This window comes from Acanthopagrus latus, unplaced genomic scaffold, assembly GCF_904848185.1.
Source record: "Acanthopagrus latus isolate v.2019 unplaced genomic scaffold, fAcaLat1.1, whole genome shotgun sequence".
NCBI classification, from domain to species: domain Eukaryota; kingdom Metazoa; phylum Chordata; class Actinopteri; order Spariformes; family Sparidae; genus Acanthopagrus; species Acanthopagrus latus.
In genome coordinates, this window is record NW_023504082.1 from 248,539 (window position 1) to 271,720 (window position 23,182).

General features: G+C 40.6%; 1 protein-coding gene across 31 annotated transcripts; it reads left to right on the forward strand.

Annotated features, from left to right (window-relative positions):
• The first annotated feature begins 2 nt into the window (after nucleotides 1-2).
• Nucleotides 3-22,322, forward strand: LOC119016320. 31 transcript variants are annotated; one of them, XM_037092091.1, is made up of 14 exons: nucleotides 8-188; nucleotides 2,882-2,970; nucleotides 3,076-3,151; nucleotides 3,363-3,582; nucleotides 4,030-4,100; nucleotides 14,837-14,928; nucleotides 15,210-15,293; nucleotides 16,260-16,329; nucleotides 20,046-20,146; nucleotides 20,469-20,577; nucleotides 20,664-20,773; nucleotides 21,200-21,372; nucleotides 21,475-21,531; nucleotides 22,185-22,322. In XM_037092091.1, exons 9-14 carry the CDS (start codon nucleotides 20,083-20,085, stop codon nucleotides 22,272-22,274), a joined length of 603 nt encoding a protein of 200 aa, XP_036947986.1. In that variant the 5' UTR covers nucleotides 8-188; nucleotides 2,882-2,970; nucleotides 3,076-3,151; nucleotides 3,363-3,582; nucleotides 4,030-4,100; nucleotides 14,837-14,928; nucleotides 15,210-15,293; nucleotides 16,260-16,329; nucleotides 20,046-20,082; the 3' UTR covers nucleotides 22,275-22,322. The 31 variants fall into 31 exon arrangements, 8 of the variants coding, with proteins under 8 accessions (XP_036947986.1, XP_036947987.1, XP_036947984.1 ...); XM_037092089.1 differs by lacking the exon at nucleotides 14,837-14,928 and adding an exon at nucleotides 3,721-3,798 and having other exon boundaries at nucleotides 10-188; nucleotides 3,363-3,622; nucleotides 16,228-16,329; XM_037092087.1 differs by lacking the exons at nucleotides 14,837-14,928; nucleotides 16,260-16,329 and adding exons at nucleotides 3,721-3,798; nucleotides 4,452-4,540 and having other exon boundaries at nucleotides 11-188; nucleotides 3,363-3,622.
• Nucleotides 22,323-23,182: the final 860 nt, after the last annotated feature.

The following is a 23,182-nucleotide window of genomic DNA, read 5'->3' on the forward strand; positions in this document are numbered from 1 at the left end:
GTGTCTCAGCCAATGCACGAATGCATTTTTTTCAGATGGAACTGTCCGCAGCCAATGAGCTGTCGCCTTAATTTTCAGCCAATCACATTAGCTTAGCCCCACGGGGACGGTTACGCCCATCACATTTTGCGGAGGGGTCAGAGGTCAGATTCAAGATGGCGTCAGGAGGCAATTCTGTGGAATAAATTGTAAGTAAAACATAACTAATTTAGCTTCTAACCTCCTTGTCATAAGCAACCAATGAATTGGTTTGCTAAGTTATAACATGAGCTGAGTTATTTCGAGAATGATTTGAAACCTTAGTCGGTTTAATTGTGTTTTAAGCTTGTAACTCCATAAGCTAGCGTTAGCCAGCTTTGCTCATGTGTAAAGTTTCCGCATGCTAACTAGGTGTTTCTACTTCTATGATGTATGAACTATAACGTTACCATTAGTGAAAGTAAAGTGTCTGTGTGACAGGGTCTTACGCCTCGAGCCGAGGTAGCAGCACGGGCTTTGGTTCAGCTATTAGCGAGGGAACTGTCCGCGCCTTACTGCAGTCAAGCCACCCTCCACTCCGAAATCCCCGGTCAACCTAGCTGCCACTTAATTTGCAGTGCCTGTATATAGGCGATATTACGGTAATGCCGTGCCAGAACAGAATTCAAAATAAAAGCAGACACTTATGAAGGCAGTCTGCAATTTCACACAAATACAATCAATCAGCCAGTCTGTTAATTGACTGATGAATTATTTAAACCATTAGTTAATTACTTAATCGAGCATTTAAGGAATTAATTCATTGATTATTTATGTATTATTCAATTCAAATTACCATCCTTATTCTGATCACACTGAAGCTGTAGAAGATGTGTGTCATGACATCTGTTTGTACAATTAGTCCAACATAAAAATAAACACAATAGCTGGAGTTTCTGATGAGGAATTTCAAAATAAAAGCCCACTTAATAGTCAAATATTTTCAATATTTCCTTCAAATTCAGATTTACTTTAAAAGAAAACTACCTATGTCCACTGACTCATTTCTGTTCAGATTGATAGGACTCGACGTCAGAGTTGCACCCAGATAATTCCATGAGGATCTGATGTGGATTTTCAAAATTAAAGCCCTCTAAAATGTGACATTTTTGCCAATATTTCCCTTTGATTTCAGATTTACTTTAAAAGTAAACTACCTTTTTCCACTGACTCATTTTTGTTCAGATTGATAGAACTCAACATCAGAGTTGCACCCAGATTGCAACTCTGACGTTGAGTTCTATCAGTCTGATATGAAATGAGACTGTGGAAACAGATAGTTTTCTTTTAAAGTAAATCTGAAATAAAGGGAAATATTAGCAAAAATGACACATTTGAATTTTGAAAATCCACATCAGAACTTCCTGAAATTTTCTGAGTGCAACTCCGAGGTTGGGTTCTATCAGTCTGAAGTGAAATGTGTCTGTGGAAACAGGTAGTTTTCTTTTAAAGTAAATCTGAAATCAAAGGGAAATATTGGCAAAAATGTCACATTTTAGAGGGCTTTAATTTTGAAAATCCACATCAGATCCTCCTGGAATTATCTGAGTGCAACTCTGATGTTGAGTTCTATCAGTCTGACGTGAAATGAGACTGTGGAAACAGGTAGTTTTCTTTTAAAGTAAATCTGAAATCAAAGGGAAATATTAGCAAAAATGACACATTTGAAAGGGCTTTTATCTCGAAAATCCACATCAGATCCTCCTGGAATTTTCTGAGTGCAACTTTGACATTGAGTACTATCAGTCTGAAGTGAAATGAGTCTGTGGAAACAGGCAGTTTTCTTCTAAAGTAAATCTGAAATCAAAGGGAAATATCTGTGGATCTGAATTTGAGAGAAATATTGAAAATATTTGACTATAAAGTGGGCTTTTATTTTGAAATTCTCATCAGAAACTCCAGCTATTGTGTTTATTTTTATGTTGGACTGATTGTACAAACAGATGAAATGTCATGACCCACATCTTCTACAGCTTCAGTGTGATCAGAATAAGGATGGTAATATGAATTAAATAATCAATTAATTAATTCCTTAAATGCTCAATTAAGTAATTAACTAATCGTTTAAATAATTCATCAATCAATTAACAGACTGGCTGATTGATTGTATAAGTGTGAAATTGCAGACTGCCTTCATAAGTGTCTGCTTTTATTTTGAATTCTGTTCTGGCACGGCATTACCGTAATATCGTCGATATACGGGCACTGCAAATTAAGTGGCGGCTAGGTTGACCGGGGATTTCGGAGTGGAGGGTGGCTTGACTGCAGTCGCGCCTTCAAGCGCATCCCAAGTTAGGGTAGCGACAGGACAGGGAGCCAAGTCAGCAGACCAGTCAGGGCTGGAGACAGCACCCAACCTGTCCCCAATAATGATGGTAGGCTGAGGCAGGCCATGAGAAGGTCATGCGTTTTATTAACTATCCCTATATTTCACATTACAATATCAAAACAGTGGTTTAAGGCCTGTTTATATGTAAACATCATTATTTGATGTTATGGTTGACGACATTTTTCCATAGTCTGCGTTTCTCTGTGTCCTGTTATGCTGCCATACAAACGATAACATTACCGAACAGCATGAATGTATTTTATACTCCTATTTAGTTATTGATAACTACAGTCTTTGAAAACGAGTTAAATATAAAACCTTCAACTAAAGCCATTTTCCTACATTTCCATTATTTATCAATATTGCTCTAGAATAAATAGACCATCTCTGGTTTTCCTCACACATTTTTTTGTAATTCCCACATCAGACAATTCCCAAGTATGTTTGGAGATCAGCTGAGAGGTAAAAGGTGGTTCTTAGCCCTGCCACCTATTATTGTCAAAAGGACTGATTTCCATATCTGTGTCCTTTCAGGACGCAGCCAGTTCCCGCCTGAGGGCCCAGGGGAGCTGGAACTTGCTTATGCTGGCCTTGGGAAAAGGATTATTAGTACACACAGTGAGGTAATCATACATATATGAATATGTATTAAACAATATTGTACAATGTTCAATGACTGATGTTAATAACCTGCTGAATAGTTAATCATATTTCACTTTGATTTAAAGATTGTGGCTCTCCTTGAGGAGGAGTTTCCAAAACCAAAATTATTAAAAGGATGATGGATGTTCTTCAAATCTACAGGTAGCATTTTTCTCAACCAAAAATATAGCTATAATTTTTTTTCACATTCAGAGCCCCAGAGATGTGTTATGTGACATCCTGCTTTGAAATACCATTCATATTACACAAAGTGGTAGAGGACAGTACTAAAGTTGCCTGATATTAATGCATGTATATTTTTACAATGTTTTGAAGGACCCTTGTGTTGTTCCTCTTTACATCTTAAACATAGGTGGGAGCAGACGTTGCAAGCTGTCCATAATCCCTACTGACAACGAGGGGTACTCCACAAGGCTCCTCAAATCAGTGTCCAACAACGGCAAAGACATAGTGTTTGTTGTTCCACTACAGGAGCAACTTTCCACCGAAGCGCTTCCTTTTGATTCGCCAGAGTTCGCAAAGATGCCACAGTCATGCTGCATTTCATGTGGCAGTGAAATGCCTTTGCAGAGGTTGCCGCTGCATGTAGAGGGATGCGATGGCAAAGTGACTGTAAGTTTTCTATAATTTCACAAATAAATATGTAACATTTCATCTTGTGCAAATGACTGTTTCAAAGTCTATAGCACTAGCTCTTTTTTTCTTTTAAGGAGAGTGAACCTGAGTGAAGATTGCCAAGTTATTATGCAGCCTTTTCCACCATGACAGGGATGGGGGAATCCTCAGAGGTAATGGATGTTGTCCTCCAGTGTAACTTTGCTATAGAGAAATAAAGTCTTATTCTTTTTGTCCTTGGGAAGCAAGGTAGAAGACAGTTGTAATATTTTTTTTAAAGTCAGAATTATATTTCCTGTGTCCAGGAGATGTGACATGTCTGAGAGAGGTTCATTAACCACAATACATTTCTCCTAAAAATTGTGCCCTCTTTAAAGTATTTACTTTTTAAAATTTTCTTTTAGGTTTGCCCAGTCTGTCTCGTATCATACCCAGTTGGTATCCTCCCATCTCACACAAGCACATGTGGTGACAGGTAAGAGGTTTTGACTAATTCAGGTTTACTTAATTCAAGTCCATGTTCTGAGTCAAGTGAAGAACATGTAAAGACTGTCACGCATAATTAGAGTATGATTATGTGTTGTGAATGCTCTTGTTCCTGTTTTGTGCTCAAAGTGCTGTATTGTGACAGCTATAGTAGTTGCATCAGAGTGTGACTGCAACATCATCTATTTGCAGTAGAAATCATAACAGAGCTACTACTTCTTAGGGTTCTGATTTGATGACTATGTAAGATGGAGCCTATATGCATGAAGAAATATGTGAAAAATAATAACCACTATTGATCTGTCTCCTTTTGCCATTCTGTTTTTTTGTCTGTCCTAAGAATGGGCAGTGCTCTCTGCAGTGGAACAGCTATGGAAAAAGAATTACCAGGACCTTCTGTCCCACGATTACCACCATCTTTTTCATCAGGTTATTTATTCAGAACAATTACTGTTGTGGTGTAATTGGAAAAAAGGACATTTTTTAGCTGTAAATTATTTAATAAATACTCACAAAGTTACAACAACAAACATCCCCAAAATAAATTTTGCTACAAGATGTTTGATCCAGTCATTTAAAAAGGAACATTGATTTCAATTACCTACCCTTAATTTATTGCTTTAAAATGCAAGGCTTTCAAAATGTCACTGTCGAGACAACTAATTCAGACTCTGGAGTGACAGATGCTATGTTGCTGTGATCTTATAATATTTCGAATTACTTGTAGTAATGGCGCTGGTAAAATATATCTATTTTTTATTTTCTAAATTATTTTTATTATTTTCTCCCTCCGTTTTCAGCGCCCCCCTGTGGATGACAGCGCCCCTAGCATTTGCCTATACTGCCTAGCCAATGCACGACTGTAGAATTAGCTGAAGAACTCTGTCCAAAGGAGAAAAAATACATTTTACCATGGCTAATTCAAATTGCAACATGTCTCTCCAGTGAGACAACATGTGTTCTGCCGCTCATGGAGACCAGTGTACTCGGTCATGTACGGTTTGAAACATTGCTTTTGGTAATTTTGGAAGGTGTGGCAAGCTTTCAATCAGTGTGTTAATATGAGAGAGCACCTGTTGGTATTTGTTTGGAAAATGTTTTGAGAAGGAGATCAGAGGCATGACTACCTCGGCTTTTGGAAATCTTTCTTTGGTCACTATAAAAATTGCCTCCAGTTCCCGTTTTACCTGCTCTCCATCCCTGGCATTTTTGTCATTGATTCCAAATGAAAGAGTCACTTTGAGGACATGATCCGTTTGCTTTGTGTTCTCCAAAATGTGCAGGGCATGGCACAATCGTGCTCCCGGGTAAGAGTCGACCTGTACTCTGCTGTCATTGCACTTTGGTAGCCGTGAAGTATTTGAGTCACCAAGTATCAGGATTGGCCTCTGGATGCTTAGCTTTTAAATGTGTCATTGTAATGCTGGTGCCTTGTAAACAGGGCTTTGTCCTCTGCCACTTGATCCAGTTTTTCCTTCAGCTTTACTTCAGCTCTCATTGCAGCATCCATATTAAAATCAACCAGTTCTTTCTTGACCCAGTTTACTGCCATGGTCCATGGCTCCTGCCAGTTTGTGCTGTCAGTAGTGAAGTGGAAATCTGCCAGTACACCCTCAAAATGTCTAGTGATAACTGCAACTGTGTCCTCAGTCCAGTCGCTGCAAGCTGTGTTAACTTGCGTGTGCACGTTCCCATCTGATGGTTTGGTTTGCACAGCCAGCCTAAGACGTTTGTAAGCATCCTTAATGTTTGTATTTTCCAAAGTTTTCCTGTTGAATTTGAAGCAGTAATAAAGGTGCTGATGAACCTTAAGATATCTTTTTTTTTTTTTAAACTCTTTATTTAGTTATTTTTGTGTGTGTATGTGTATATATATATATATATATATATATATATATATATATATATATATATATATATATATATATATATATATATATATATATATATATATATATATATACATATATATATATATATATATATATACAGTCATGGAAAAAATTATTAGACCACCCTTGTTTTCTTCAATTTCTTGTTCATTTTAATACCTGGTTCAACTAAAGGTACATTTGTTTGGACAAATATAATGATAACAACAAAAATAGCTCGTAAGAGTTTAATTTAAGAGCTGATATCTAGCCATTTTCCATGGTTTTCTTGATAGTAACCAAAATCACTTAAGTTCTTACATCAATAGCTATGGCACTGTACTGCCAAAAACACTGCTTTTAAGCATTCCATGTTTTCTTTTCTGTTTGCTTTAAACACATGATACACACAGGAGTTAGTACTTGATTGCGTAACCATTGTTTTTGATGACTGAAGCCATGCCTCTTGGCATGCTCTCCACCAGCTTCTGACATTGTTCTGCTGTCACAGCAGCCCATTCCTGTTGCACAAATTCAAACAAATTTGCTTTGTTTTTGGGCTTGTGGTTCTCCATTTTGAGTTTGATGATTTTCCATAGGTTTTCAACTGGATTCAGATCTGGTGATTGAGCAGGATGTTGTGGTTCTCCATCCAGGCTTTAACTGACCTTGCTGTGTGGCAAGGGGCATTGTCTTGTTGGAAAATCCAGTCATTCGAGGCAGGAAAGAGTTTTCCAGCTGATGGAAGAAGACTGTTTTCAAGAGTAGTCCTGTACATGACCTGGTTCATTCGCCCTTCACACAATTGCATTTGCCCTGTTCCACTCATACTGAAACAACCCCAGATCATCACTGATCCACCCCCATGTTTTACTGTAGGGGCAAGACAGTCTGGTTTGTAGGCTTCTCCAGGCCTCCTCCTAACCAGTAAGTTAGCTGGAGTGGGCATCAACTCAAAATTGGATTCATCACTGAAGAGAACCTTAGCCCAATGATCAACAGTCCAATCCTTGTGATCCCTAGCAAAGAGTAACCGGGCCTTCCTGTGCCTTTCGTTGATGAAGGGCTTCTTCCGTGCTCTGTGTGACTTCAGACCAGCTTCAACAAGTCGGTTTCGAACTGTCCTTGCCGAACAAGTCACATTTCTCGACAGTGCCCACTCATTTTGAAGGTCCCTGGAGGTCTGACGACGATTCCTGACACAGGAACGGACGAGTGCACGGTCATCTCGTGGGGTAGAGAGACGTTTCCTGCCGCGGCCAGGTAGCAATTTGGTAGTGCCGTGTTCGGCTTGTTTTTTCTTGTTGTAATGAACAGCTGTCTTGGAGATCTTTAGTTTTTTTGCTACCTGTCTCTCACTCATGCCAATTTCCAGCAGTGCCAAGATGGCTGCCTTTGTGGCTTCACATAATTCTTTTGTTTTAGGCATTATGTGAGAGCTGACAACTTCTGAGTTGTGCTATGGCTTGAATGTAAGCAGGAAACCACTCTAAGCCTTTGCATGTGCAGTGCTGCTTATGACATGAAATGGCCTCTTATATACCCTGGGAATACAATTAAGCTTAAGATTGTCAAATAGGACATAAAGTATTATGTGATCAGCTGCATTTTTTGTCGTGTTCATTGTATTATACCTTTAGTGGTACCAGGTATTAAAATGAACAAGAAATTGAAGAAAACAAGGGTGGTCTAATAATTTTTTCCATGACTGTATATATATACACTATATTACCAAAAGTATTCGCTCACCTGCCTTTACTCATTCTATGAACTGAAGTGCCATCCCATTCCTAACTCATAGAATTCAATATGATGTCGGTCCACCTTTTGCAGCTATTACAGCTTCAACTCTTCTGGGAAGACTGTCCACAAGGTTGAGGAGAGTGTTTATAGGAATTTTTGACCATTCTTCCAAAAGCGCATTGGTGAGGTCACACACTGATGTTGGTCGAGAAGGCCTGGCTCTCAGTCTCCGCTCTAATTCATCCCAAAGGTGTTCTATCGGGTTCAGGTCAGGACTCTGTGCAGGCCAGTCAAGTTCATCCACACCAGACTCTGTCATCCACGTCTTTATGGACCTTGCTTTGTGCACTGGTGCACAGTCATGTTGGAAGAGGAAGGGGCCCGCTCCAAACTGTTCCCACAAGGTTGGGAGCATGGAATTGTCCAAAATGTTTTGGTATCCTGAAGCATTCAATGTTCCTTTCACTGGAACTAAGGGGCCAAGCCCAGCTCCTGAAAAACAACCCCATACCATAATTCCTCCTCCACCAAATTTCACAGTTGGCACAATGCAATCTGAAATGTACCGTTCTCCTGGCAACCTCCAAACCCAGACTCGTCCATCAGATTGCCAGATGGAAAAGCGTGATTCATCACTCCAGAGAACGCGTCTCCACTGCTCTAGAGGCCAGTGACGGCGTGCTTTACACCATTGCATCCGACGCCTTGCATTGCACTTGGTGACGTGTGGCTTGGCTGCAGCTGCTCGGCCATGGAAACCCATTCCATGAAGCTCTCTGCGTACTGTACTTGGGCTAATCTGAAGGTCACATGAAGTTTGTAGCTCTCTAGCAATTGACTGTGCAGAAAGTCGGCGACCTCTTTGCACTATGCGCTTCAGCATCCGCTGACCCCTCTCCGTCACTTTACGTGGCCTACCACTTCGTGGCTGAGTTGCTGTTGTTCCCAAACGCTTCCATTTTGTTATAATAGAGCTGACAGTTGACTGTGGAATATTTAGGAGCGAGGAAATTTCACGACTGGATTTGTTGCACAAGTGGCATCCTATGACAGTTCCACGCTGGAATTCACTGAGCTCCTGAGAGCGGCCCATTCTTTCACAAATGTCTTGTTTCACAGTCTGCATGCCTGAGTGCTTGAATTTATACACCTGGGGCCAGGCCAAGTGATTAGAACACCTGATTCTGATCATTTGAATGGGTGAGCGAATACTTTTGGTAATATAGTGTATATATATATATATATAAATACATATATATATATATATGTATATATATATGTATATATATATGTATATATATATGTATATATATATATATGTATATATATATGTTTATATATATATATATATATATGTGTATATATATATATATATATATATATATATATATATATATATATATAATATAATATATTATATATATATATATATATATATATATATATATATATATATATATTGAAGACAGTTCAGACAACCACTTCTTCACACTTGGGCTACTAGTATTTTTCCACGAGGTGGCTATTACTCTCTTTGCCATTAGCATGCTGAAGTCCACAAATATTCGTTGATGTTTTTTAAACTTCAAATTATCTGGATATAGACCAAATATAAACAAATGTGGGATTAATGGTATTTGAATTTGTAAAATATTTTGAATACATTGATTTATTTCTTGCCAGAATTTTTGTATTTTTGTACATTGCCAAATACAGTGGAAAAAAGTACCTTTTTCCTTCCCACATTTAATACAAGTATCAGGTATAGCACTGTTATATTTGTGAAGTTTTTCTGGAGTGATATATGTTCGCATCAACCAGTTGTATTGTAGTATTTTCAGGTGTGTATTAGAAGTTCTTGATTGTGTTTGAGAGCATACTTCCACCCATTTTTCTATTGGGATGTCCTCCTGTAGATCTTCTCTCCATGCTCCCAGCCTTCCTGCTGATGTTTCTGTGCTTCCATCTACTAGACATTTATATATTTTGGATATTAAACCCCTCCTTAAAAAATCCATATTCATTAATTTTTCTACAGTAGACCTTTCAGGGATGGATAATGTTTGATTTTGGTGTGTTCTAATGAAATTTCTCAACTGAAGGTATTTAAAAAAGTGGTTTTGGGGTATATTAAATTTATCAACTATTTCTCCAAATGACATCAGCACTTCTTGTGAGTTGTAAAGATCTCCTATTTTTGCCAGTCCTTTAGTAGCCCAAGATTTAAACCCCCCGTCTGTTTTACCTGGAGGAAAGGAGTAATTGCCCCATATAGGGCTAAAAATAGAAAGGGGGGGTGTTTCTCTTAGATACTTTTTAACTTGATGCCATACTACAATCATATTTTTCACAATAGGATTTTTTGTGGTTTTTTTGAGGATTTTAGTGCTTGCTGAGTACAGGTATACCGGGAGGTCTAACCGTAGTTCTTCCATACCTTTCCAAAGAGGAACTTCTCTTTCTGCAAAGTAAAACAACATTGTTCTTAATTGGGCCGCCCAATAGTACCAGAGAGGGCAGGGACATTTGAGTCCCCCTCTATCATACGGTAAGTACAGTAATGATAGTCGCGCCCGGGGACGTCTATTATTCCACAAGAATCTAACAAACAGTCTTTTAAGCCGTGTGAACAGATTACCTGGAGGGGGAAGAGGAAGATTTTGAAACAAATACAACAGTTTGGGCATTATGTTCATTTTAAAGACGTTTATTTTTCCTATTAGTGACATAGGTATGGGTGTCCACCTTTCCAGTAATTTTGAGATTTCTTGGAGTAACGATTCATAATTACTAGCTACGATATGCTTAAGTTGTGGGGCAATTTGAATGCCTAGATATGTAAAACAATCCACTATTTTAAACTGAGTGGCTGCTCTAGGAGGATTTTTGCTTTCTAACTGGTTTAAAAACATTATTGATGATTTTGATTTGTTTAATTTATATCCTGAGATTTTTCCAAATACACCAAGCAGTTCTAGTAGCTCAGGAATGGATTTTTCCATCTTTTTAAGGAATATGATTACATCATCTGCAAACAGAGCCAGACGGTGTTCCCGTTGTCCAATTGATATGCCTGTTATATTTTGATGTGTTCTTATTGCTATTGCCAGTGGTTCTATAGCCATAATAAAGAGGAGAGGGGATAGTGGATCTCCTTGCCTACAGCCTCTTTGTATCTTAATGGTTTTAGATATATTACGGTTAGTCATTATTTCAGCATATGGTTCTGTATATAGAAGTTTTATCCATTTATTAAAGTTTTCACCAAAGCCAAAACGTCTGAGGATTTCAAATAAATAAGGCCATTCTACTCTGTCAAAGGCTTTTTCTGCATCCAGTGACAGTAATGCTGCATCTGCTGCTCCTTTCTCCTCAAATAATATATTTAGAATTCTCCTAACATTATGGAAGCCTTGCCTACCTTGTACAAAACCATTTTGATCTTTGTCAATAACATTTGGAATTATTTTCTCCAGTCTCCTGGCTAATATTTTACTCAAAATTTTTAGATCCACATTTAAGAGACTGATTGGCCTAAAGTTTTCACATTTGTTATTTGGTTTGCCTGGTTTTGGCAACAAAGTGATTAGTGCTCCCCTCAATGATGTTGGAAGGACTCCGTTGTGAAAGGATTCCTTAAACATTTCTAGTAATGCTGGCATCAGTCTGTGCTTGAACACCTTATAAATCTCAATAGGTATTCCATCTGGCCCAGGGGTTTTCCCCCCTTTGATATTGTCAATGGCTATAGATAGTTCCATTAATGTTATATCTTTCTCTAGTTCTTCTTTAATTACTTCTGATATCTTGGGAACTTGAATTTTGTCCAGGAAGTTATTCATTTCAGATGTATTTGGATCTATTTCTGAGCTATAAAGCTTTTCATAGAATTTTTGGAAATTTTCATTTATTTCAATTGGATCAACAATGTTTTCATTGTTATCGTTTTGTAGTGATGTGATAAGTCTTTCATTCTGAAGTTGTTTGATGCGCCATGCCAGTACTCTGCCAGATTTTTCCCCTTGGTCATAGAATGTCTGTTTAAGTCGGAGTAAACTCAATAAGGCTCTTGTCGTAGATATTTCGTTGTATTGTGTTCTTGACAAAAGTAATCTTTGATGGACGTCCTGAGAACCCGACTGGTAGTATTCTTCTTCTAATTGTTTTATTTTTGTTTCTAATGATTTTGTTTTATTGTAGGTTTCTTTAGCTTTAAAGCTAGTAATGCTAATTATTTGCCCCCTGATAAAGGCTTTAAACGCTTCCCATCTGTTACTTTGTGAGGTTTCTGTTGTATTTATTTCAAAATAGAACCCAATCTGTTCATCAAGAGAAGTAACAAAGTTAGTATCAGCTAGCCATTTTGTTTTAAATCTCCATTTGGGAATATCACTAGTCAGTTTAGGGTCATGATAGACTAAAGAGTTTGGAGCATGATCAGACAGGAGTATGGCGTCGTAGGACACCTCCTTTATTTTATATTTTAGTTGTGCTGAAACCAAAAAGAAATCTATGCGGGAGTATGACTGGTGTGTACCAGAATAACATGAATATTTTTTCCCATTGGGATTGTCTTCCCTCCAGACATCAATTAAACTCATTTCTTTCATAAAATGATGAATTACACCCCTGCTTCTTGAATGTGACTGGTCGATGCCTGAACTTTTGTCTTTCTGGGGATCTAAGGTGCAGTTAAAGTCACCTGCCATTATACAAGCGCCGGATAAAGAAGCCATGGTAAGAAATAGATTTTGGAAAAACTTGGGTTCGTCTGTATTTGGAGCATAGACATTTATTAGGATTAATTGTTCTCTAAGAATTGCCCCTTGAATGATCAAATATCGTCCTGCCTTATCTTTGATAACATTATGAATTTGAAATGGTATAGAGTCGTGGATTAAGATCATAACACCCCTTGCTTGAGAGGTAAAGGGAGCTGATAGAATTCTACCTTTCCACCTCCTCCTCACTTTAAGCTCATCTTCCTGCGTTAGGTGAGTTTCTTGCAGAAATATTATTTTAGACTGTAAAATTTTAATCCTGTTCATAACTTGTTTGACCTTTTTTGTTTTTTGTAGCCCTCTGCAGTTCCAGGATGTAATTCTAACCTTAAGATCAACAGACATAAGGACCCATTGTTTTGAATTTTCCCAACAGTTTCAGTATTTTCAGACCAAACAACAGAAAAAAAGAACAGTAAACAAACTTATTACCCTCAACTAACATCAATCCACCTGAGTATTACCACGTCAGGTGTCTCCCTCCCCTTATTTTGTTGGACGTCCCGAAAGCAAAGAGCTGATCCACACGAGGTGAGGATCAGTATAGCTATGCTGATGTCTAAAAAAAAGAAGAAAAAAAAAAACCAGAATGAGCGTAACTACTCCGCCACTATGATTTCGAAAACTGTTTCCATATTTGCTTAAACAGTGCATATAAATCAGAAAATTGTTCTTTCTCAATAACTCAGTGAGGGAGAGCGATCAGAACTCAGTGTAACTAACTTTCACTCTGCCCTCCACTCCTGTTTCTGCACTGCATTTAAGTGTTAGAAAAATGTTCCATCAGCGGTTTTGGGTTACATTTCCTATGGTGTCTTATGTTTTTCACTACCTCCGTCTGGATGATTGTCCGACTGGATCTTCTTAATGAAGAGCTCGGCTTCGTCGGCGCTATTGAAGATGTGTGAGCGCTCTTTGTAGGTAACAATAAGCCGGGCAGGAGGGATCATACCGTACCGGAGCCCCAGTGAACGTAGTTGTCTCCTCGCCTCCTCAAACTCTTTCAGTTTCTTGTGCGTCTCTGCGGTCACGTCTTGGTAGAATCTCACCGGGTCATTTTTGTCGAGGACTTGCTTTTTTGCCCTGGCCGCTCTCATCACCGCTTCTTTGTCTTTGTAATTCAGGAACTTCATAATGAGGGTTCTAGGTGCAGAGTCAGTCTTGTGTTGTCTTCTTGGTCCAAGCCTGTGAGCTCTTTCCACCATAATTTCCCCCCGCAGCGTCTGCAGCTCCAGCGCCTCCGGTATCCAGCTCTCCAGGAATCCACAGGTGTCTTCACCTTCCGCGCCTTCGGGTAGATTAACAAGCCGTACGTTGGAGCGGCGTGAACGAGCCTCCAGGTCCACTACTTTCTCTTCCAGATATTTATTTTTCCCCTCTAAGGTTTTCACCTTCTTCTGGAGCGTAGTCACATCATCTTCTGTTGTTGAGATTCTCGTCTCCGCTTGCGTAACTCTTTCTGAGCAGTCTGTAATGTCTCTCCTTACACTTTTAATTGCGGAGGATGCCATCAAATTTGGATGAGATGTCAGTCTTCATAGTGTTAATGGCAGCCAGTATTATTGTCAGAGATGTACTGGTCTCTTCCCTGGTAGTTGCAATGTTTTACTCCGACTGTTTTTCGGGGCTAGCGCTGCTAGCGCTGCCAGCTCCAGCGCTAGCTTCCATGGTCTCGTTGTTAGCGGTGAGCTTGGCTTTAACCGTCGGAGTTGCAAAATTTGTTACTTTGGTTTGTTGTGTCCTACTCCGGCTTGACTTTCTTTGATTCATCGGTGTTTTCTCAAACCTTGGTATTGTAGTTTGGCTGAATGACGGACAGAAGTAGCCTATTTTAGCAAGGATTTAAATTGTTTAGTAGCAGAGCAGTCTTGCACGCGTCTTCTCAGCAAGCCGCCATAACCGGAAGTCCCCGTTTAAAGACTTTATGCTCTTGGAGATAAAGCACTTTGTATTTGTATCAATTAGCTCATCTTAACAGTTCACATATTTTTAGATGTTTAAATATGCAGAAGACGAGCAAATTGCATTCAAATGCCACACATGCTTGAGATGCAGTATGTGTTAATTGTGTTATTAAAAGTGATGGAAGTTGTCGGTAGTTATGTAAAAATAAACCTTTGTAGATACTATAAATAGACATAATTAGGCACATTGTTGACACCTCCTTTCTTTTGGGCATTTTAATGGAGTCAAAGCTGTTTTTAAGACCTGTAGTTTGCATACTGATTCTAACCCAGTTTGACAATGATCCTGCTTGATGTTTGTAGTTACAGCTATTACATCACAGTGAATTGACTGACTGATTGAGTGATTGAATTCCATTTCCCCAGGGTTATTTAGAGAATAGCTATGGCCCGGTCCAGTCAGCAGCCTCAGTACAGCTGTAGTAACCCAGAGCAGTCAACTCCCCCTGCACAGGATGGTGGGTCATTCTTGGACAGATGGAATGTACCATGTAGGCTCACATTCAAGTTGTTTGTCACTCCAGTCATACAATTACAACTGTATGTATGAATGTATGTATATATGAATGTGTAAGTGTGAAAGAAATAAATTGATAAATATATATATACAGTTTTTTTTCACACGTACATACATACATAGACGTGTGTGTGTGTGTGTGTGTGTGTGTGTGTGTGTGTGTGTGTGTGTGTCCAACCTATTGATGGCTCAGATTTCTCAGATATCTGTGTGTTCCCACAGCTGACCGGCCACACCCAGAAGAGGAGGAGATAGTGAGAGATGAGTGTGATTCAGCAGTGTCTGGAGCTCCACCTGCTGAGCATGGTATGTCAAGTTCTGTTTTGTCCAGATGTGTCATTCATGAACAGTTACTTGAAGTTGTTGTGTACTTTCATACATGATTATTTTAAAAAGGATGGTCCAATTTTGCCCAAAGTGTTTGCTATTTATTTGCTAATGCACAGCAAACCCCATGCTTAAACATAGACAATCTGCTCTGTAGATCTCAACCGCGGTCGGCTGCGTACGTGCCATTAAACTTGGCTATGCCATGGCCACCCCACACTAGCTTTGTGTCCCATCTTGGCCACCCCAGTAAAAATATACTGGATATGCCACTGATGGATATACACCCGCATGGTCTGAGATATATTTTACCCCTATTTGACATTTGAAAATTTTGTGTCTTTCTGAATGAAACATTAAAAAGTAATCAGTTCTTGAATGAACATTATGAGGGTGGGAGAAAAAGGTAAACTGCCTCATTGTTGGGTTTAATTCCCTCCAAACATCCATCATACCTGCTTCAAGGAGAAGTTTCTTAACGGTGACTTTCTCAGGATTATTTCTTTCTGTTAAATTAGTCGAGTCGAGGGACTGTTGGAATTGTATCTTCCAGTCTCCACCACAGATAAGGACCCCACCAGTGTCTTCAGCAATTATATCCAATATTTTCCTCCATAAATGTTTTATCATTACCTGGGGGTCTATACACATTTAATAGTGTTACCTGCTTGTGGTCAATGTAACCTTTTACTAGAATGTATCTCCCCTCAGTGTCCTTTATCTGTTTGGAGATCTGGAACATAATTTTGTCAGAGATTAATATTATAACTCCTCTCTTTTGTCCATGTTTGTAAGATTAGTAATATGCTAATATATTTTCAAAAGCCAAATGTTTAAACTTTTCATGCTCTTTATCACTGAGGTGAGTCTCCTGCCAAAAAATAATATGTTGTTTTTCTCTTATTTTTCTCAGACTCATTTTGGATTAATTTTTAATATTTCCAGACATTTCTCAAACCAGAGCTGCAGGCCCTGCTCGCCCTCCCTCGTACTCAGCACGGACAGGGTAGAACCAGTAGGTTATTATTAAAGGATATTGTTGTTACATGGTAAGAATTTAAGTGGTGCTTCAAACTGATTACTAGACAGAACACTGCTATGTTCACTGTACAGAGCATGAAGCACTAACTCCTTGATAACTCTGTACAACAAACATGCTAGTGGTCTGTGTGTTACCGCTTGGTAAGAGAACACCCAGCAGATATAATGTGGGCAAGAAAAGCAAGATGAAAATAAACAGTGTGTAACTTTACAATATAAATCTAAGTGATTGTCCTTATTGAAGTGGGCGATCAGTGGCAGCTTTTATTTTTGTTACTTTCCGGCCCCCCCCCCCAGATTAATTGTTACCCCCTGTGCCCCCCAGAAGAAAATTCTCTGGACGCGCCCCAGCTGTAGCTGATCAAGCCGTTTTGTGAGGATCTGGATCAGTGACTGAGTGAGGACGAGCAACACGTTGCTGCCATCCACTGCAAAGCAGGAAAAGGCCAAACAGTTGTGATAATCTGGGCCTACCTGCTGCACCGGGGCAAGTTCCAGGAGGCGCTGGGCTTCTACAGAGAGGTCCTGACACGAGACAAGAAGTGTGTGACCATCCCCAGTCAGCGGCACTGTGTCATCTACTACAGCTTCCTGCTGAGGAACCAGCTGCTGTACAAACCCGTCGCTCTGCTCTTCCACAAGATGCTGTTTGAAACCATCCCCATGTTTACTGGAGGAACCTGCAAACCCTGCAAGTCCTGCCACAAGATGAACAAGATAATGAAGAAGATGAAGTGGAGGACAAGCTCAAAGGTGCAGGCACTGATGGGAAACCTCCTCAGGCCGCGATGTGAAGTTCATTGTGAAAGACTCAGTAGAGGAGAAGATGGTGGAGATCCAGAGGGGGAAGCAGGACCTGGTGGAGAAGGCTTTTGGCTCCAAGAACAATGACAGGAAAACATCTTGCATCAATGACATCAAGGCTCTGATGGAGCTATAGATGTCTGACAATGGGCCTGAGCTAATGTGTCAACAGTGCAACAAGACAAACTTTGAACCATTACAACAGTTGACTGTGTCCTCTATTGTTGTCTCAGTTCATATCTGAGAGTTTTTGCACACGTTGTTAATGTTTGCTTCCTACTTTGAATTTGATATTTTGCTTTCATAGTTTATCATTTTTGTTCTATTTTGATTCCAGCTGTTTTATTAAAATTTTGATAAGTAGTTTTGTAAGTTTAATTGTTCTAAGTAGTTGCCATTATTTGTTTTGCTTTTAGTCCAGACATATATTTATGGATCGCCAACACATTCAGCACACAAACGAGTGCTTTGGCAGTATGTACAGTGTTACCTCATGCCAATAAAGCCAGTTGAATTGAGAGAGAGACTGAGAGACTGGCTGACTCTGTTTCCAGCACTAAGACTGTATCTGACTGTCCATCCACACTTGACACCCAGCAGAGGCTGGATAGTACAAACACTCCCACTGGCACAGTTGAGTTTTTGATTTTGTTTACATTTTTTTTTTTGTTTTTTAAAATGTCACTTTTCAAGTTGTCTATTTTCCTTTGTACTAATTAAAAGTTAAGTTACATGCTATGAGGAAGTGTATGCCATATGATTGATCTTAATCTGTGAGAAGTTGAGATAATGGCAAACATGGTGTTTTACAGGAGGGCTAATGTTACGTTAGCTCTGTAAGGGAGCGGATGCTCTGTAACTTTGCAAGGGTACATCGCAGAGGGTTACGGCCTATGAAACTGTCAGGTCTGAAATCACGTAGTGGAGGACGAACCTTACGTAACCTTACGTAACCTTCCGTAACCTCCGTATGGTGTGCCTTTTCCCTGCGAGGTCATTGAGCAGAGTTAGAGCCAATCAAATTTGTGCAAAATGTGTGCATTGCAGAGAGATGTGCAGGTTAATACACTGATTAGTTTGAATTCATGTCAGCTAAGGATGAGAATATTAAGGTTTGTTGTACACTGTGTGCTGGTGACAAAGTACTATCAATCCTCAAAAACAAATTTGAAGTGGCAGCATGACTGAATGTAACCAGGGGCGGACTGGCCATCTGTGTGTTCTGGAGAATCACAGAACGGTCGGTACTCCAGGATGGCTGGTGGCCGCCACAAAGTCATCACCAGTGTTTTTTTGTTTTGGTTTTTTTCGTTGTTTTGTCCGGTGGGTGGCAACAATCCGTCTTTAAGTTACATGCCAGCCGGCAGCCGCCCGTGCACACCAGCAGTGACGGACTGGAATTTGGGCAGATGCCAGAGCCCTCGTGGGCCGTTTGGGCCGGCCGGCCGACCAATGAGAGCGTGGCATGACCGTCGCAGCTATGTGGCATCAAGAACATTTCTCTCGCCCCCTTTTAAAGTGTCAATAATGAGCTTCATCTAAATTACAGACAAATCTTTCCAATTTCTTCACACTGGTATTTATTTTATCTTATCAGTATTTATATGCCACATATGCGTCTCTATATCAGTACACAGTGTACCAGAGCATGTGAGCGCAGCTGAGCGGCGAGAATTTCTGCTCCCTGCTTTCGTGGGTGTTCGCTGCTTCGCTCCATCGCTCAAAGTTATACCAGACAGCTCCGCTCAAACAGCGCTCTCCGCTCACCTAAAATTTCATTCAGCTCCGGTGAAATCGCTCCACGCTCGCTCAAATTTAAAAGAGGGAGCAATTCCTGACGTTTTCCACTGAACTACGGCTGGGACACACTGCCCGATGTGGCCTAAACTGACATGCAGCGGCTCTGTTGCTGGAGAGAGCCTGTCGATTGAAACCCTTTTCAGTTTGTAAAGAACAGTAGATTGTTTTGGGCTGCTGTGTTCTGTCTGTTTGAGCCAGTGGATGGCCTTGTACTGCCATCTAGTGGCCAGTCTTGGAACTGGAGCGAAAAGGAACCATCGCTCTGGCCTTTGGATTAAAACCCGCTCTGCGCTCCGACTATATTTCACACGCTCCACTCACATGCCCTGCAGTGTACAGTCACAAACTTTTACATCAGTCTGCATTGTTTTGTGGTGAAGTGTCTGCTTCAGATGTTTAAAAACGTGCATGTTTTGAAATAAAACAAATCTACCTACATTTTTTAAATTTGATTATTTGTCTGCAAAAGTTAAAATGGTAAGACGGTAAGACATGTTTTTGTTATGGAGAGGCTGGCTCTGATGATTTATTCATTTTTTTATGCGTTGGGGTTGTGCATTGATATGTCAAAAGTGCATGTTCTTTCTGTGCGTCAAAAGTTCCATCTGCAAGTTGCCCCCGATAAATAAAATACCCGATCAATACATGTTGCCCCGAAACACATCGTCGTTATCAAGTAAGGAGTTGTTCATACCTTTGGTGGTGACGTACATCAAGGACTTCTGTGAGAAGCTGTTTACTGCACATGATCAGGGTGCCAACATATATTTATATGTATATCATTTTGAGCCAGAGGTTTTCTAAATAGTGCTTGAAGCTGAGGTTTTGTGTTGAATGTTTTCAGAAAATGGAGCACGATTTCAGAAACTGTGTTTTAGCGATTGAGAAAAACTGCAATAACCGTCACTGGCAGCGCTCTTATTTTGAAAACATGTAAACCACGTCCTTCTGGTTCAAAGGATGAACCAGTCCAATCAGCGACGATTCCTGACGCCCGAGGGTACCTACCTCTTCCTGTTTGGTTAATGTTGTTGTGTTTTCTGATTTATGATTGTGTTTATTGATTTGCGTTTGTTTTTTTTATAGGAAAATCAGGAAAAGGAAAGTCCTCAAAAGTGACCCAATGTGGTTTCATCCATCTGAATTTCCTGGAGTGGTGGTGGGAGGAGGAGTGCCCTCAGCAGGAGGTTTGTGCCCCTGGTACTCCATTTAAAGGTTTGTGCCCCTGGTACTCCGTTTTGAGTCCATTGACTCTGAGTGAGAGTGGGGCTTGCTGAAGGCTCCTGTGGGGCTGTGGCACAGAAGCCAACGTCAGTAAATAGAAGGTGGAAAGCCGTAATTTCTAGATGTCCCTTTCAAGCAACCTTGCAATCATGGCCCATGGCTCTTGACTCCCCCTGCTGGTCAAATCGTAGAATGCAGATTTTTGAAAAGCCGTAAGCAAAACTAGTAAATGCATAACATGGCCTGACAACCTCTAATCAGGGTCCTGGCCTATAATGCTTGCAGGAAAGCTGCACAGGAGTCAAAAGAGCATGCCACTGGCCGCTTCCTGGCGTGGGATAAACCAGCTCAGTCCAGCTCACAGAGCCGCGTTCCCTGCTGTTTTAACGCCAAGGTGAGTCTCTGTTATTTTACTGTAATTTGGATTCTACAAGATTGTATTAGAACGTGTCATTCTTAATGATTGTGCTGTAATTTCAGACATGGCGTGGACAAGCAAGTGGTCCCCCTGATGAGGGATCGAGTACCTGCACAGGAAAGACCTCTACACCACCCTCCTCAGCCAACTCAACCAACCTGGTGGATCACAAGTAAGTCACATTTTAGTTGTCTTTTTCTTTCAGTGTGTAGAAACATGACGTCTCTGTCAGATGTATCAAAGAGATCATTTCCATCTGCCAGCCTTAATAATGAAACATTATACAACAGAAAGCGCCTGATTTCCTGTTTTTTTCCTGTAACATTCCTGTTACAGTGTGCACTGCAACAGGAATGAGGGAGCTTTCCAAGAAGACTTACACTGAGACAAAGACAGTAGAAAAATACTTATTTACACACTTACCTTTACTTATTAATACTTGCTGTAATCCTGGTGAATATTGCTGGTCACACTGAGCCCGTTAGATTCCGCTACCCTGATGGAGAGAATTAAAACCGGCAGTAGCGCAAACAGAGATCCTACAGTCTAATGTTGGAGTTCACTGTATGTCTGTGCCTGCATTCCTCTCTGTTTGCAGGGATTCTCAAACATCAGTTTCAGCGACCAGCACCAAAGCGGGAGCTGCTGTCACCAAGGCTGCTGAGGAAAACCTTCCTGATCGCTGAGACAGAGAACATGGAGGACTACCCTACTCAAATCATGTCCACATTTGACATTGAGAAAGTCCTCAAATACGACTCTACCAAGAAGGTAATTTTGATGCAGCCTTATGAACAGGAACATTTTTAACTGAAAATATAGTCATTGAGTCAATTTAAATTAAGCATCGATTATGTTTTATTGATCATTTAGGTTGAATGCGGAGCAGAGAGAAAATCCTATGAAATTATGGCCAAGCATAACGCTGAGGTGAGATGTCTTTTAGCTCTCTTCTTCAGCTGACACCTTGAAAAGTGTAAGAAAATGAAGCCATAGATCTCCCGTCACTCTTCATGTCTCAAAAGATAAACAGTCCCGGAATAACACAGAAGATATGTGCTAAGATTACTGAGAATTCATCACTATCGTCCATTTTAAGGCACACGTACAAACATCAGACATGAATTCAAAACAAATGAAAGACAATTACAGCGTGCACCTCTTTGATCACATGTAGAATAACCTCATTCTGGAGCAGTAAGTTTTTCCTCTGCAGCAGTGTTGGTCTGACTCATACTGCTACTGTCCCATGACATCACTGCATGGCATCATAACACGTCCCTTTATGCCCTTAACTAAACTCTGGTCCTGTGAGCACTAAATTGCTTAGTCCAAAATGATATTCAGGTGGACGTGTTTCTATACATGTCACCCTGTTAACCCTTTTTTATTACATTTGTAATCAGGTTTTATCGGCTCGATGAACACAAATAATTATCACTTTATGACAAGAGCATACACAATAAACATCTCAGTGAAGTTACTTATGACAGTTCTTATATGCACACACACACACACACACACACACACACACGCTTACACTGCTGTTAATGTAAGAGTGTCTCTGTTTTCTGTTTGGTCAGATCCTCGTGGCTGTAATCAAATGTGAGGAGTCTCTGGACAAAATGCAGCCAATGGCTGAAGGCCTCATGGAGGTACAGAAGAGCTGGTGAGGCACCTCCTGAACTGATGTACGTGGACCGCGGCTGCTGTGGCGTTCATGGTGTGTCACACCTGGAGCAGCTGTTCAGTGAGTGGGCCGACAGTGACATGATGGTGCGGCTTGACATCTTCCACTGGATTCACAGATTTGATGCAGCAGTCAGAACTGATCACCACCCCAAGTACGCTCTCTTCAAGTCTGCGCTCTCTGCTGTGGTGTTCTCATATAATATGGACCACATGGCACGGCTCATCCAGGCTATATGTTCAGGTCACCACTCCAAGTATGATTCCCTCTCTGATGTTCAGATCATTGAAATGCATGTCAGCAAAAATGAAGCATTGTGTCAGGAGGATCACTGTTGGAGTCCTGGAGACCTTTTCACATGTGCAGAATGCCATCAACATCCTGAAGGGACCAGCTGGGATGGATGACAACCAGGTCCATCTGTTCGAGGATGCAGCAGCCATCGACCGTGTCTGGGAGAACCAGCAGAAACACCTGGAGTGTTTCAAGGATCCACCAGGGAGAGACATTTACACCATCACCAAGCACATCACCCGTAATGGTGTGGCCCTGCCACATTCCAGCACAGTGAGAGGAAGCAACAGCCTGGAGGGATTCCACTCCTTCCTGCCCAGCATGATACCAGGGCCCCACTGTGCTGCAGTCCTCTTCCAGGTGTATCTGCTCAGTGGAATTACATGCTGGAACTCTGACAGGGAGTGAGCCGGCGTCAATGGCCAGAAAGGGAGGAAGCACATGGTGCACGTGTCTCCTCTGATAGACCGCCTCAGCCAGAGGTGCCAGGACTTGTTTGGATTGGTTGAGGAGGCAAACTACCGGCCTCCTGTGCCTGCTCGGGAGGAGCAAATTGGTTTGGAGTATCTGTTCTCTCAGTCGTCAGAACCATTCAGA

What these genes read in the sequence shown, in the direction of transcription:
- LOC119016320 (XM_037092091.1), top strand. Translation starts at nt 20,083, where the DNA reads ATGTGGTTTCATCCATCTGAATTTCCTGGAGTGGTGGTGGGAGGAGGA. An exon ending in AATACGACTCTACCAAGAAG is followed by an intron (nt 21,373 to 21,474) that starts GTAATTTTGATG and finishes TTGATCATTTAG; the next exon opens with GTTGAATGCGGAGCAGAGAG. An exon ending in TGGCCAAGCATAACGCTGAG is followed by an intron (nt 21,532 to 22,184) that starts GTGAGATGTCTT and finishes CTGTTTGGTCAG; the next exon opens with ATCCTCGTGGCTGTAATCAA.